Source organism: Ricinus communis, chromosome 10, assembly GCF_019578655.1.
Source record: "Ricinus communis isolate WT05 ecotype wild-type chromosome 10, ASM1957865v1, whole genome shotgun sequence".
NCBI lineage: Eukaryota > Viridiplantae > Streptophyta > Magnoliopsida > Malpighiales > Euphorbiaceae > Ricinus > Ricinus communis.
The window spans coordinates 25232249-25244428 of record NC_063265.1 but is presented as its reverse complement, the minus strand read 5'-3'; the positions used below and the strand labels follow the sequence as shown (position 1 = coordinate 25244428).

The 12180-nt window shown below is 34.1% G+C and overlaps 1 protein-coding gene across 1 annotated transcript; it reads left to right on the top strand.

The window, feature by feature from the left end:
• Positions 1–1218: 1218 nt before the first annotated feature.
• On the top strand, positions 1219–2425 carry LOC8264927 (calmodulin-binding protein 25). Its single transcript, XM_002520987.4, has one exon. The coding sequence runs from the start codon at positions 1454–1456 to the stop codon at positions 2204–2206; it is 753 nt and encodes a 250-aa protein (XP_002521033.1). The 5' UTR covers positions 1219–1453; the 3' UTR covers positions 2207–2425.
• Positions 2426–12180: the final 9755 nt, after the last annotated feature.

Genomic DNA, 12180 nt, shown 5'->3' with positions numbered 1-12180 from the left:
TTATACATCTGAAATAAATTATAATTTATGATAATTTGATTATAAATTTTGAAATAATTATATTTAGTTCTATTTATAAAACTTAATAAAGCATCTACCATTATATTTTTATTATTCAAATTTTATTTCACTGAAAATATATTTTATAATACTAAAGAATTATAATAATTTAATTGTAAATTAAAACTCTTATATCGAATATTATATTTAAATTTTATAAAAATATATGTGTAACTTTATTGATTATTTTAATATTGTAATTATGAAATTAAATTTAATAACTTAATAACTTACAAAGAATTTATAAGAAAAGTTATTTAATTTGATTTTGGTAATTTAGCAAAATAAATTATCATACTCACCTTATTTTTTTAAAATTTAAAATTGCTTATTAAAGTAATATTGTTATAATTTATTTTATTGAAGTTCTTGTTGTAGTTATTTAAGAAATTAAGTACTACAATAAATTTTTTATTATAGCTTATTTTATTATGCTAATTCATTTTACTAGTTGATAATAATCATAATTTAAAGACCTTTTAATATATTATATCATAACAAAAGAAAAAATAGTAATATACTTTATTCTGAGGATAATTTTAGAACATTAAAAAGTAATATACTTTTATTAAAAGAATAATCTTTGAGACTTTAACAAAATTATAATGTATTGTTAAGATAGATTATTAATTTATGTATTTCATACGACTCTAAGAGATCATAATAATTTAATATTTTTTATATTATTATTTATTTTTAAATTAGAGATTTAAAAAAATAATAAAAATTGAAAGATGTTTTAAAATAAAATAAATTTTTAGAAATCCAATCAACTAAAATTAATTATTTTGGTAGTATGTCTAATGAGGATTTAATAAAATATGATCAATCATTAAATACCGAGTAAAATAGAATCAAACAGTATAGGTACTCAAACATGAGTTTGCTAAAAGAAAAGGAAGAAAATATAAGACGCGTGAAGGAGGACGTCAAGCGACGCGGCTTAACCATCCAAGCTCAAAAGGCTCACTCGTTCAGTTCACTTACTAGTAATTTAGAAAGCAGTAAAATAAAACACAACCATGGTTCAGTTAAAATAAAAAAGAAACAAAAAAAATGTTTTTCCGTACGATCAAGCCAAGCTGACGCGTGTTATGATCTTCTGCCCCCTATCAACGCGGTTTCTCTTCTCTCCACCCCCCTATTTATTCTCTGCTTTAATCTTGTTTGAGAATACTGCTCCCTCTTTCATTTCTCCATTTCCTCTCTTCTCTTTGTAGCTAGCACTTTTTTATTGGTTTCTTCTGTCTGGTTACTTAATGCCCAAAATCTCTTCTCCCTCAAGCTAATACCACTGTCTCAAGTCAACCCCTTCTTCTGATCGATCCTTCCTCTTTTGGGTTGGCAGATAATGCTTTGAATTTTTCATTTCTATTCTTATTTTGTGGGTAATATGGCATCATCGGAAAACTTGGCCAGTTTTGAACCATTTTTCTTCAGACACACCTTTCCTGACTCATGGATATCTGAAGCTTATGCTCGTGATACCGATGCCTTAACAAAAGCCCTCCAGAAATCCCTCTCCAACAACAACAACAACAATAACAATTCCCTATTGGAAGTCCTCACATCTGATTCCCTAATCAACCCTTTTCTCAACCTCAGCAACTCCGAATCCAACGCTTCTCCCATCACCACCCCTACAGCCTCGAACGTTTCTGGTTCTGAACCCGAAACGCCTTCTGCTCCTCCTCCTAAGCGCCAGCGAAACGGGATCCCAGCTGCTACTGGCAAGTTCTCGAAACGCAAGTCTCGTGCGTCTAAAAGGTCTCAGACTACCTTTATATCTGCGGATCCGGCCAACTTCAGGCAGATGGTGCAACAGGTTACCGGCGTTAGACTGGATAACTCCCAGTTCCCTGTCGTACCTGTGCTTAAACCTGAGCCTCAGAGACCAGGTAGCCGTTTGCGTGGCGCTCCCGGTGGCTTGCCGACTCTGGATACGTCGGCGTTTTTGCTCGATCATCATCACCACCAACAGCAGCAGCAGATGGTTGGGGGCGCTACTTCTTCTTCTGGGCCTATTGTTGGTCGCGACCCAGTATCTTTTTCTCAGGCTGTTTTAGCTGATGGTGGGCCTAGTGCTGGGCTAGAGTTCGACACTTTTTCTAGCTTTCCTACACTTGAGTCGGGGAAAGTTATGTGATAATTTTAGCTTTTTCTTTTCTTCTCTTTCTTCCTATGGAATTTTTATTTTATCTTTCTTTTTTTTCTTGAATAGGTATATTAGAATGGCCTGTACTTGAGTAGTGGAGGATAATGTGTTGGATCTGTTTATAATTTAGTCTGGGGAGGCCTTTTGTTTGGGTTTAGTTTTTCTTCCATGTCTAGTAAGTATTTTATTAATATAATTACTTTATGTGCATTTTTGTGGTAAATATTATACTTGTCAAAGAGACAGGTGAATTTTTCATTCCCTCTTTTACCCATAACCCATGCACATCACAAGCTGCCATTACCATATGAAGCATGTATAGTCATTCCAACAAAGCGAAAACTGAACTTTCAACAGGAAAAACTCATTTTGAATAAAAAGTGGGCACTATATTCGAATTGTAACAACTTTGTTGAGTAATAATTTTAAATAATAATCTAGTTAATATTGTCAATTTTACTAGTATTTAAATGATAATTAGGTCTAGAATTTAAATCGACTTTGTAAAAAAGTTATTCTACATTTGCAATATATTCTTTTTAACAGATACATTTGCAATATAGGAAAAAATAAAAATAAAATTTTAACTTATGATTTTACAATGAGTTTTTAGTTTTCTAATTATACTATAATTTTTAACCAAAAGAAATACAAATGGTATTATAATATTGAGTTATATAATACGAAAGATTAATTATTAGATATTTTAAGATAATTTGTATTGTTACCCTAAATAAATTTTAAAATATCAGATTTTTTAGAAAAAGTAATTAGAAAATATTTATTAAATTTTATCTATAAACTCAATGTATAATAATAATAATAATAATAATAATAATAATAATAATAATAGATGTGGGCTAGCTTAATTAATTTCTATTACAATTCACTTAAAATACCTTTATCAATTTTTAAAAAAATTATAATTTTAAAATATTAAATGAAAAAACTAATTGTATTTAATAATATTTATGCTAATTAATAAATAGTTTCTTTTAAAAGTACTTACTAAATTAATAATTAAAGAAATAAAAATGAGATATAATATTAGTGATAATAAGAAATTTAGAAAGTAGTGGTGATTAAGATGGGTTGAAGGAGGCAGATTAGATATGCAACACATAACAGATTTGAGAAGAGTCTCTTAGATAAGTTGGTCTGTCTGGATGTGAAACAATAAAAGAGGGATTGGTGTGTTGTATGGGTTTGGTTTCTGATTTGATCTGCTTCTCAACATCACTTTCAATATCGACACATAAATAGTAGACCTTTTCTTTTCTCTTTATTTTTATGGTTAATTTAATGGGCTCTTGCTTCTTTTCGGGTCCCATCTCATTCCAATTTTGAATCCCTTAAATTAGATCTTGGCGTCGCAGCGGGCAAAAGCAGTTTTTAAATTTTTTTAAAAAAGAATTGGAAACTGTTAATTGATATTTTAAAAAAATTAAACTTGACAAAATAAGTTTTTTTAACAAAATAAAATATCAATTTTATAGATAAAAGATTTTAATTTACGTTATCAATATTTAGCAATAATTTCAGAGAGCCCTCAAGCCAATCGATGATCAAGGATAAGTCTGAAAGAAGAAATCAAATACATACAATTCTTTACTTAACTATCCAGTCTTACATTTTACTTAATAGATCATTGCTTGTTTCTTTTGAAAAAATCATATTCTAGATTTGGTAAAATATTATTTTGGGTCAGTTGCTATTTCCTTTTGAGGTATGATCTTAATCACTGGTCAACTATCTATTTAAGTAACAAATTATAAGATTTTATTCAGCTAATAGTCATTCTACATATAAATAATTTCAGCCACTAAAGTAATAAATAAAGTGACTTTATCCTTAATTTAAATAATATTTAAGAGATATATATTTATAAATCTATGCATGTCTCAATTTTTAAGTCTTTTTTTTATTTATAAATTAAAAAATTTCAGCACTAAGATTATGAAACAAACCCCACCTAAAGAAAACTCTTTGGGATCTTCACTATAAAGATTTTCTCAGAGCTTTTGGAAAAGTCTAATAAAATCATTTGCAATAATTTTAGCTTTGATTTTGTCTCTTTTATTTTCAGGAGTATAGACTGATTTTCTATCATGTCTGTATGAGAACCTATGTAAATAAATAAACAAATAAAAGATATTTTGTTTACTTAAGAGTTTAGAGGGAAAAAAACCATGAAATTGAACCGCACTTGACGAGGACCTGATTGGTTTAGCGATACAAATACTTAATGTTGAAAATTGAAATCTTAAAATAGGAGAATTTTTTATTTAAAATAATAATAATTTATTTTTACTTTATAAAAAATTTCTGACATCAATTTATTAATATTTTTTGTCTCAAAAAAAAAAAAAATGCAATGTGCAACTTCTTCATTTTTATAAGATTGTAAAGTGGTTTACTCACCGTAAACCAATTTGCATCTCTGCTGAGACAATCTACTGAAAAATGATTTAAAAATTACATAACTTAGCATCTTCATTGTCCCGTCACTAATCGTAAATTATAATTTCATTAGATAATTTTAATTTTAAATATCATTTTTATAATTATAACTTATTAAATAGTTCTTTTTAAAATATTATTTTTATAAAAATAATAATTTTTTATTAATTTATATGATTAATGTATAGAAAAATTTAAAGTAATTTTTTAATAATTAGAAAATAAAAATTATATTTAATATTTTGATAGATTCATCAAGAGCTGAAGTTGGTTTTAGGAATGGTACCATGTTAATAAAAAAACGAAAGAGAGTCATTGAGCCAATGGACTCTATGTCCATATTGGCTCTCCTTCAGTCAAGTTAGAGTTCAAGAAAAATTTGATAGAGTTCCAATAGGAAAAGAATAATAAATGTCCATGTGCATGCTAGAGGGGGATATATATACCTGATCGTCAGAGGTGGTGACTCAGCGAGAGGGAAGGATATTCTCTTTTTCTGGGATAGGGCTAGTTCACTAATTCTGTTATAATAGCCTACGGGCTATGGACAGCTAGCTATCTCATAACTACGTGATGTCATTGAAGGGTTTTACATTATAATTCGGGTTTTTCCTACATATGGGAGGGCTTAGGCGAGCTCTATTCATTAGTCCAGATGGCGATCTTTATGTTGTTGTAAGTTGAGCTTATCTGTTGAGGTCTCGTACCGCTTGACAAGTTTGGATCAAAGGTCAACAGTTTGATTTGGACATCATCCTGTCCTATCAATAGTCCTTCCTCTTTCCCACTGATTTCTTGCTCTGATATTTATGTCAGTAATATTACTGACTTAGGCAAGGTGTGTGATGGAAGTTTGAAAAGCATCGATCATTAATGTGATTCTGGCCACTACCCACGCCTTTATCGACCATGTAAGATAATGGTTAACATGTTGCTTTTAGGGGGGGTAAGGATTTTTACTTTTTTTTTTCTATAAGAGCCCTTTTGCTACCTCACGTCTTCTCTGCCATTTAGTGTCCATGATGTTTCTTCAAATAGGCTAGAATTTCACCTCTTTACACTTTTCCTACTTTCACTTCTTGCATCTTGAGAGATAAAACTACTTTCCCCTTTCCTTTCTTATTACTGGCCATCGTAGTTACTTACTTCCATTTTTCCTAAGGTAACTCCTTTCTCCCAACCTTCCTTTATGTTCTATGGCTGACTCAGATTTGTCTAGGTTGTCTTCTAGTCTTACCAATTAGGACTTATCTAGTTCTTAAAGGAGATATAGGATTCTTACAGATTATGTCCTTCATTTGTGTCCCTCGACCTTTAGGTCTTACAAAAACCCTAAAGAAAAATCTTTGGTAGTATTTGCAGCATAGCTAGAAGCTGGGCTCTAGTTTCCTCTTCACCTGCTGCTGGTTGAGTTTTTAACTCACCATAGTATGCCCTGATGTCAATTCATCCGAATAGCCTTAGGATTTTCTTTTATTTGATAGAGCTTTTTAGAATTAGGGATTGGACTTTGAACTTGGCCCATCTCCATTTCCTTTATAGTACTTTCGGTAAGGTCTTTTGCTCTTTAACCGAAAAATTGGGTCAGACTGACCTGCCTAATTCTGTAAGAAGCTGGAAAGACTATTTTTTAGGATTAGCCATGAAAACCCTTTTGATTCCTTAAATTTCAAGTAGGCACCTTATTTCGGGTAAGATTGAGTGGCCCTTTCTAAAAATGATTTAAACTTGCTATAAGAATTTATAACCAAGTATCCGGAGGCGCACCTTTATATGAGAAGTATGCCCTAAAACTACCTGATGGTGACAACTCGGATAAGGCATTTGAAGAGGGTTCATAAGAGGGGGATCATGATCCTTTAGATGGGGTACTAGAGGTTGTCCTAAGAGTTTTCCCTGTAGGAATTCCTCGTGCAGCTCCGACCAATAAACTTGGGCCTTCTAATACCATTCCAACTAACTCCTCTCCTTTTACTTCAGGTATATAATTGTTGTTTCTCTTTTGTGACTTTCGTCTCACTTCTTTCTCTCTTTTGGGCTCTGATAGAGATGGATTTTCTAGGAAGACTCATTATGGAATGCATTGGGACCTCTAATGTCAATAAAGCTTCGGTTGCTCAGCTTATCCCTATAGTATGGATAATGAACAAAGATATTCCCATAAAGAAGACCAACACATGGCCGAATCATGTTGAAAAGAGAAAATGGGTAATGGAGGGAACTGAGGGGGGTTTCCTAAAAGGACCCGTCATGGATTTCTCGATATCTCTAAGTGGTTTTTGAATAATCTGAATCTTGTTATAATCCAGACTTCAGAGGTTTGTGGACATCTAATGTCGTGCCTAGAACTTGAGGCTGATGGAACTGATTGGAGAAAGATGTCTCAAGAGGAAAAGTATTGCAATGCCATGATGAGCATTATGAGGGGGTTGCAGGATATAGGGGTAATGGAGAAAGATCGATGAGATGGTGAATCCATTTACTGCAAGTCTCATAAAACTGATGCTAAGATGAAGGATAATATGGGGGAGCTATAAGAGCAAGTGCCAAGTCTGAAATGACTACACGCCAACTTAAAATAGAAGACCGATCAACAATTGATAATCAATGATTATTCCGCTCAAGTTCAAAATTTAGAGGCTAAGTGCAGGGAGGCTGCCTTTGAGAAGAAGAAGAAGATGGTTGACCTGTATTTCTTCGTGTTGTCAGCCTATGTTCAAGCTATTGAGGCTACAATAGTTACTTACTTCGCGGATGCCAACCTGTCTATGCTGGATGTAAATGATTTAAATGGGATTTATGCCTAAGTTACAGCTGCTTGGGAGGATAAATAGACCAAGTAGCCTACCGAGACTTAGGAATAGATTGTGAAGAGAAGACCGTCAACTCCAACCTGGATCCTTATATAGTGGACCTCATTATTCAATCTTTGCAGGTGAATCCTCCAAGTGAGGTTGGCATATTCCGAGTTGCTACAGTCGGCCCTTCTCAAGTTGCTAATGTCGGTTCTTCCCGAGCTGTTGAAGTTAGAGTGCCTCGAGTTACTGATGTCAAAACTTCTCGAGTTATGGAGGTTGGCCTATCTCTTGCCATTGAGCCTTGTTGACCTTCCTCCTACAGGCAAGCCTACTACTCTAACTTGAATAGGCTTAACTAAAGAAGGGGAAGTAGGTGAAGGAGGTGACCACCATCATCACAACCGATGCAAATAGCTCTTTCTTTATTATTTTTCCTATTCTTTTCATTGTATCTCTTCCCTTCCTTTCTTTATAAGTCTTTTGGACCATTAATGACTTTCTATTTCTATGCAATTTATTCATTATTACATTTATTGTGTACGATGCTATCTTTTTTCCTTTTGTGTCTCTTGAATTGCTTTTATTTGTTGTTGACAATTTCGAATGGGCGCTCCTTATATATATACAATGGGATATTTTATTACCTGTCACTATTTTCTTCCCTTATCCCTCTTTTTCCTTTCTTAAAATTAATGGCTTCTTGTGATTTTTCTTTTAGGGCTTGGCTCCACCTCATGCTCGTAAGTATGTGGTTGCCTTTTTTGTTTTTCTTTTTTTTTTCTTTTTCTTTTTTTGATGTTGATGCTTTCTTATTTCCTTTTGCTTACAACCTTCTTACTGGATTAGGGAAGCTGCAGATTTTATTGTCCCAACCGCTACTTCCTTTGGGTTCCCTTTAAATGCTGAAAAGAATAATGCTATTTTTGAAGAGTTAGGTTTTGTCTGAGAACAGGTGAAGCTTTTTCGCTTTCAAACCCTAGAGTTTTTACCAGAGAAAGCTTTTGTCTAGTATCTGCATTTGAGCTAATTTCGGATGACTCATCGGATGTCCCTAGTTATCAATGACTTCTTTTCTCATGAGGTCCGAGGTTTAGTGGCCTACTATGCCCTTCATCTTGAGAAGCTGCCTGAAGCGTATTGTAAGGATAACGCTCTTGTAAAGCGTATGAACAAGTTAATGGCATAAGCGAAGGCTAAAAAGACTTTGGCTCTGCGCAAGCAAACTTTTGGTGCTCTCTTTGGTTGTTTGCAAGATATTACAAACTGGGACATACCTATGCTCGAGCATTAGAAGTTGGTGGCCAAGAAGGAGGAGAATTTTGTACTATATTGGTTGACCTTCTAGATGAGATTACTTGTCTTTGGATGTCTCTTATCTCTTTGAACGAGAAGGTTGTCGAGAGTCAGGAACCTACTTATTAGGCTTTAGATAAGTGTCGCATGCCCACTAATAAGCTTTGTGACTTTTTTAATGCCCTATAGATCTTTGAGTTTGTACTTATTTTATTTTAATGAAATCTTTGTTTATGTTACTTTTTTGTTTAGGGCAGTTATGTGCCTTTTGTCGAGCATGTTAAGTTTCTCCGTGTTCTTATTCTCAATGCCCTTATGGTTCAGATTGTCATTTTAGTTGTGAATTTCTGGTCTCTTACAAAGCCAACTAGAATTAGCTTGTGGTATTCAAGCATTAGTGAATTTTTGGCATGTTATGTAGCCAACCGATTTAGCTCATCGTATTTGAGCGTCGGTGGATTTCTAGCCTCTTATGGAGTTGACCCAATTTAAGTAGTGTATTTTTGAATATGGACTTCATTAGTTTTTTTTGATAAGTGCTTTATAAATAATCTACTGATAGTATTTTCTGAGGTTCACGCCATTCCAACATCTTGGAATGGCCTTTCTTGACATTGCCTCAAGTTGATAGGCTCAATTTTCAAATGCAGCTATAACTTTATAGGGACCTTCCTAATTTGGCTTGAGCTTTCTAACTCTAGTTTCTCCCTTACCTATGTCCATTCTCCTTAGTACTAAGTCTCCTAGGCTAAAACTTTGCTCTTTCACTTTCTTATCATGGCATCTGGTAGCCTGCCGCCTCTACGCCTTGGCATGGATTCTGGCATGTTTTCTTTCTTCTTCAATAAGGTCTGCCTGTAGTTCCAGTCCTCTCTGGTTTTCCTCTGACTTGTACTATTTTATCCTCAACATTGGTAATCCAATTTCCATTGGAATCACTACTTCTATTCCATATGCTATTCTGAATAGGGTCTTTCCTATTGCTTTCGTTAGAATCGTCCTGTACGATCATAGAATGTTGTATAGTTCCTCGGTCCATTTACTTGCTGTCATGCAGTACTGTTTGGTTGGTGACCTCAGTCATGTTGTTTGTTTGTAGGTGAGCTATAGAGATGAAGTATAGCTCTAGTTTAAGTTTGCATAAAATTCTTGGAATTTCTCATAGTCGAATAGTTTTTCATTTTCTGTTACCAGCGTGTGGGGATCCTGTATTGACATACCACTTCCCTTTAGAAAAATTCCTCAATTATTGCCTTGGTGATTATTGTAACTGCTTCCACCTCTACCCACTTCATGAAGTAATTAATTTCTATGATTATAACTCTTATGTCCTGTCGCCATAAGGAAAGGTCTTAGAATGTCCATACCTTAGGTGGAGACTGGCCACAGGTTGTTTAGGGATGTTTGGAGGGTTCTCGAAATGTGGGACACTTTTTCAAATTTATGACATTTTTATTTAGCTCTTGATTAATGCCTAGATGTCTTTCTTTATTATGGGCTAGTAGTATCCCTGTAGAAGGATTCTTCTTACGACTGTGGTCACCCCTTGATAGGTTCCGCATATCCCTTCATGAATTTCTCTAATAATGTAGTCTCCTTTCTCTTTGATATGCACTTAGACCATGGAAGTGTAACTAACTTCTTATATAGGAACTTTATGGATGGTTTTGTCCACTCAGTTTCCTTCTTGATTACTAGTGTTTGGATTGCTCGGTGCTTGGGCTAAACAATATTTCTTTTATCTTCAAGCTTAGAAATAAGTCACCATCTTCAACTGCTGACTTTGCTAAGGCATCAACCTCTTCATTTACCTCTATGGGAATCTTTTCCACCTTGCAGCTTCCACCTCTATTCTCAATTCATTTGATGATAGACCGACATATCTCAAAGTACTTTGCAATCATTTAGTCTCTTGCTTGGAACTCTCTATGCAGTTAATAGACAGCCAACTAAGAATCATTGTAGACTGTTAGGTTCTCTTTCCTAACCTCTATCGCCAACAACAATCATTCTATCATAGCCTCATACTCTGCTGCATTATTTATGGCTTTAAGACATAACTTTATTGTATATCTGACCTTTATTTTCTTGGGAACGATCAGTACTATATCTACCTTTACGCCATGCTGATTGGATACTCTATCTACACATATTATCCATTTTTTGATCTCTAGCTCCCCAATATGGTCAGGCTTATCTCTGCTATGAAGTCAGCCAAAGCCTAGGCTCTAAGGGCTTGTCTCGGCTCGTACTTGACGTCATGCTAAGTACACCGACCAGTGGACAAGTCTTCTAAATGTTTATCCCTATAGGGTAAGTGGCTAATTAGTTTTTATGATGATCGTGTGAGCTTGAAAATAGGATCGTAGCTTGCTGGTTGAGTTCATAGTGGCAAAGGCTAATTTGTCGATGATTAGGTATCCAATCTATGTTCTCGTAAGTACTCTTCCTATTGAATCAACACCAAATCTATTATCTCTCGGCTGAGAAATAAGTATAGGATAACTCCTCTCTCAAAATGGGCTTACTTAATAAAGGAGGAGAAATGAGAAAGTTTTTAGCTCTTTAAAGGCTTATTGGCATTTTTCTACCCATTTAAAATACTTCATATTTTTTAATGCTTAGTAAAAGGGAAGAAACTTTTTGGCTAAGCATGAGATAAAGCATTCAAGCGCAGTCATCTGACCATTTAACTTTTCCATTTTATTTATCCTTATAGGGGGCTTCATCTCCATAATTGCTATATTTTATCTAGATTTAACTCGATCCCATGCTGCAAAATTATGAAACTAAGAAATTTCCCCGCCTTCACTGCAAAGGCACATTTATCAGGATTCAGTTTGACATTGAACTCATTTAGCACCTTAAACACCTTCTTCAAGTCATCAATGTGGCTCTTTTAGGTCTTACTTTTCACGATCAATTCGTCTACATACACTTCCATATTTTGGCCAATTAGTTAGCCAAAGATGTGAATCATAAGTCTCTAGTACATTGCGAGTGCATTTTTTAGTCCGAGAGACATTGTCATGTAGTAATAAGTTCCTTTGTCCATAATAAAGGAAGTTTGTTCCTCATCTTCCTTGATCGTTGGTATTTTGTAATAGCCTTAGGCGGCATCCAACAAGTTGTACATTCGATACCATGCTGCCAAACCTACCAACTGGTCAATATTGGAAAGAGAATAACTGTCTTTTGGGCATGCTTTATTTAAGTTTGTGAAGTCTATGCACATCTTATGCTTCCCATTCACCCTTTCTACAAGAACCATGTCTGAAACCCAATCCGAGTACCACACCTTTCGAAATAAAACCGCCTCTTTTAACTTCTCCACTTCAGCTACTATAATGGCCTGCTAATTGGGAGTAAACTTTCTTTTATTTTGCTTGACCGATTTCACTTTGGGGTCCACCC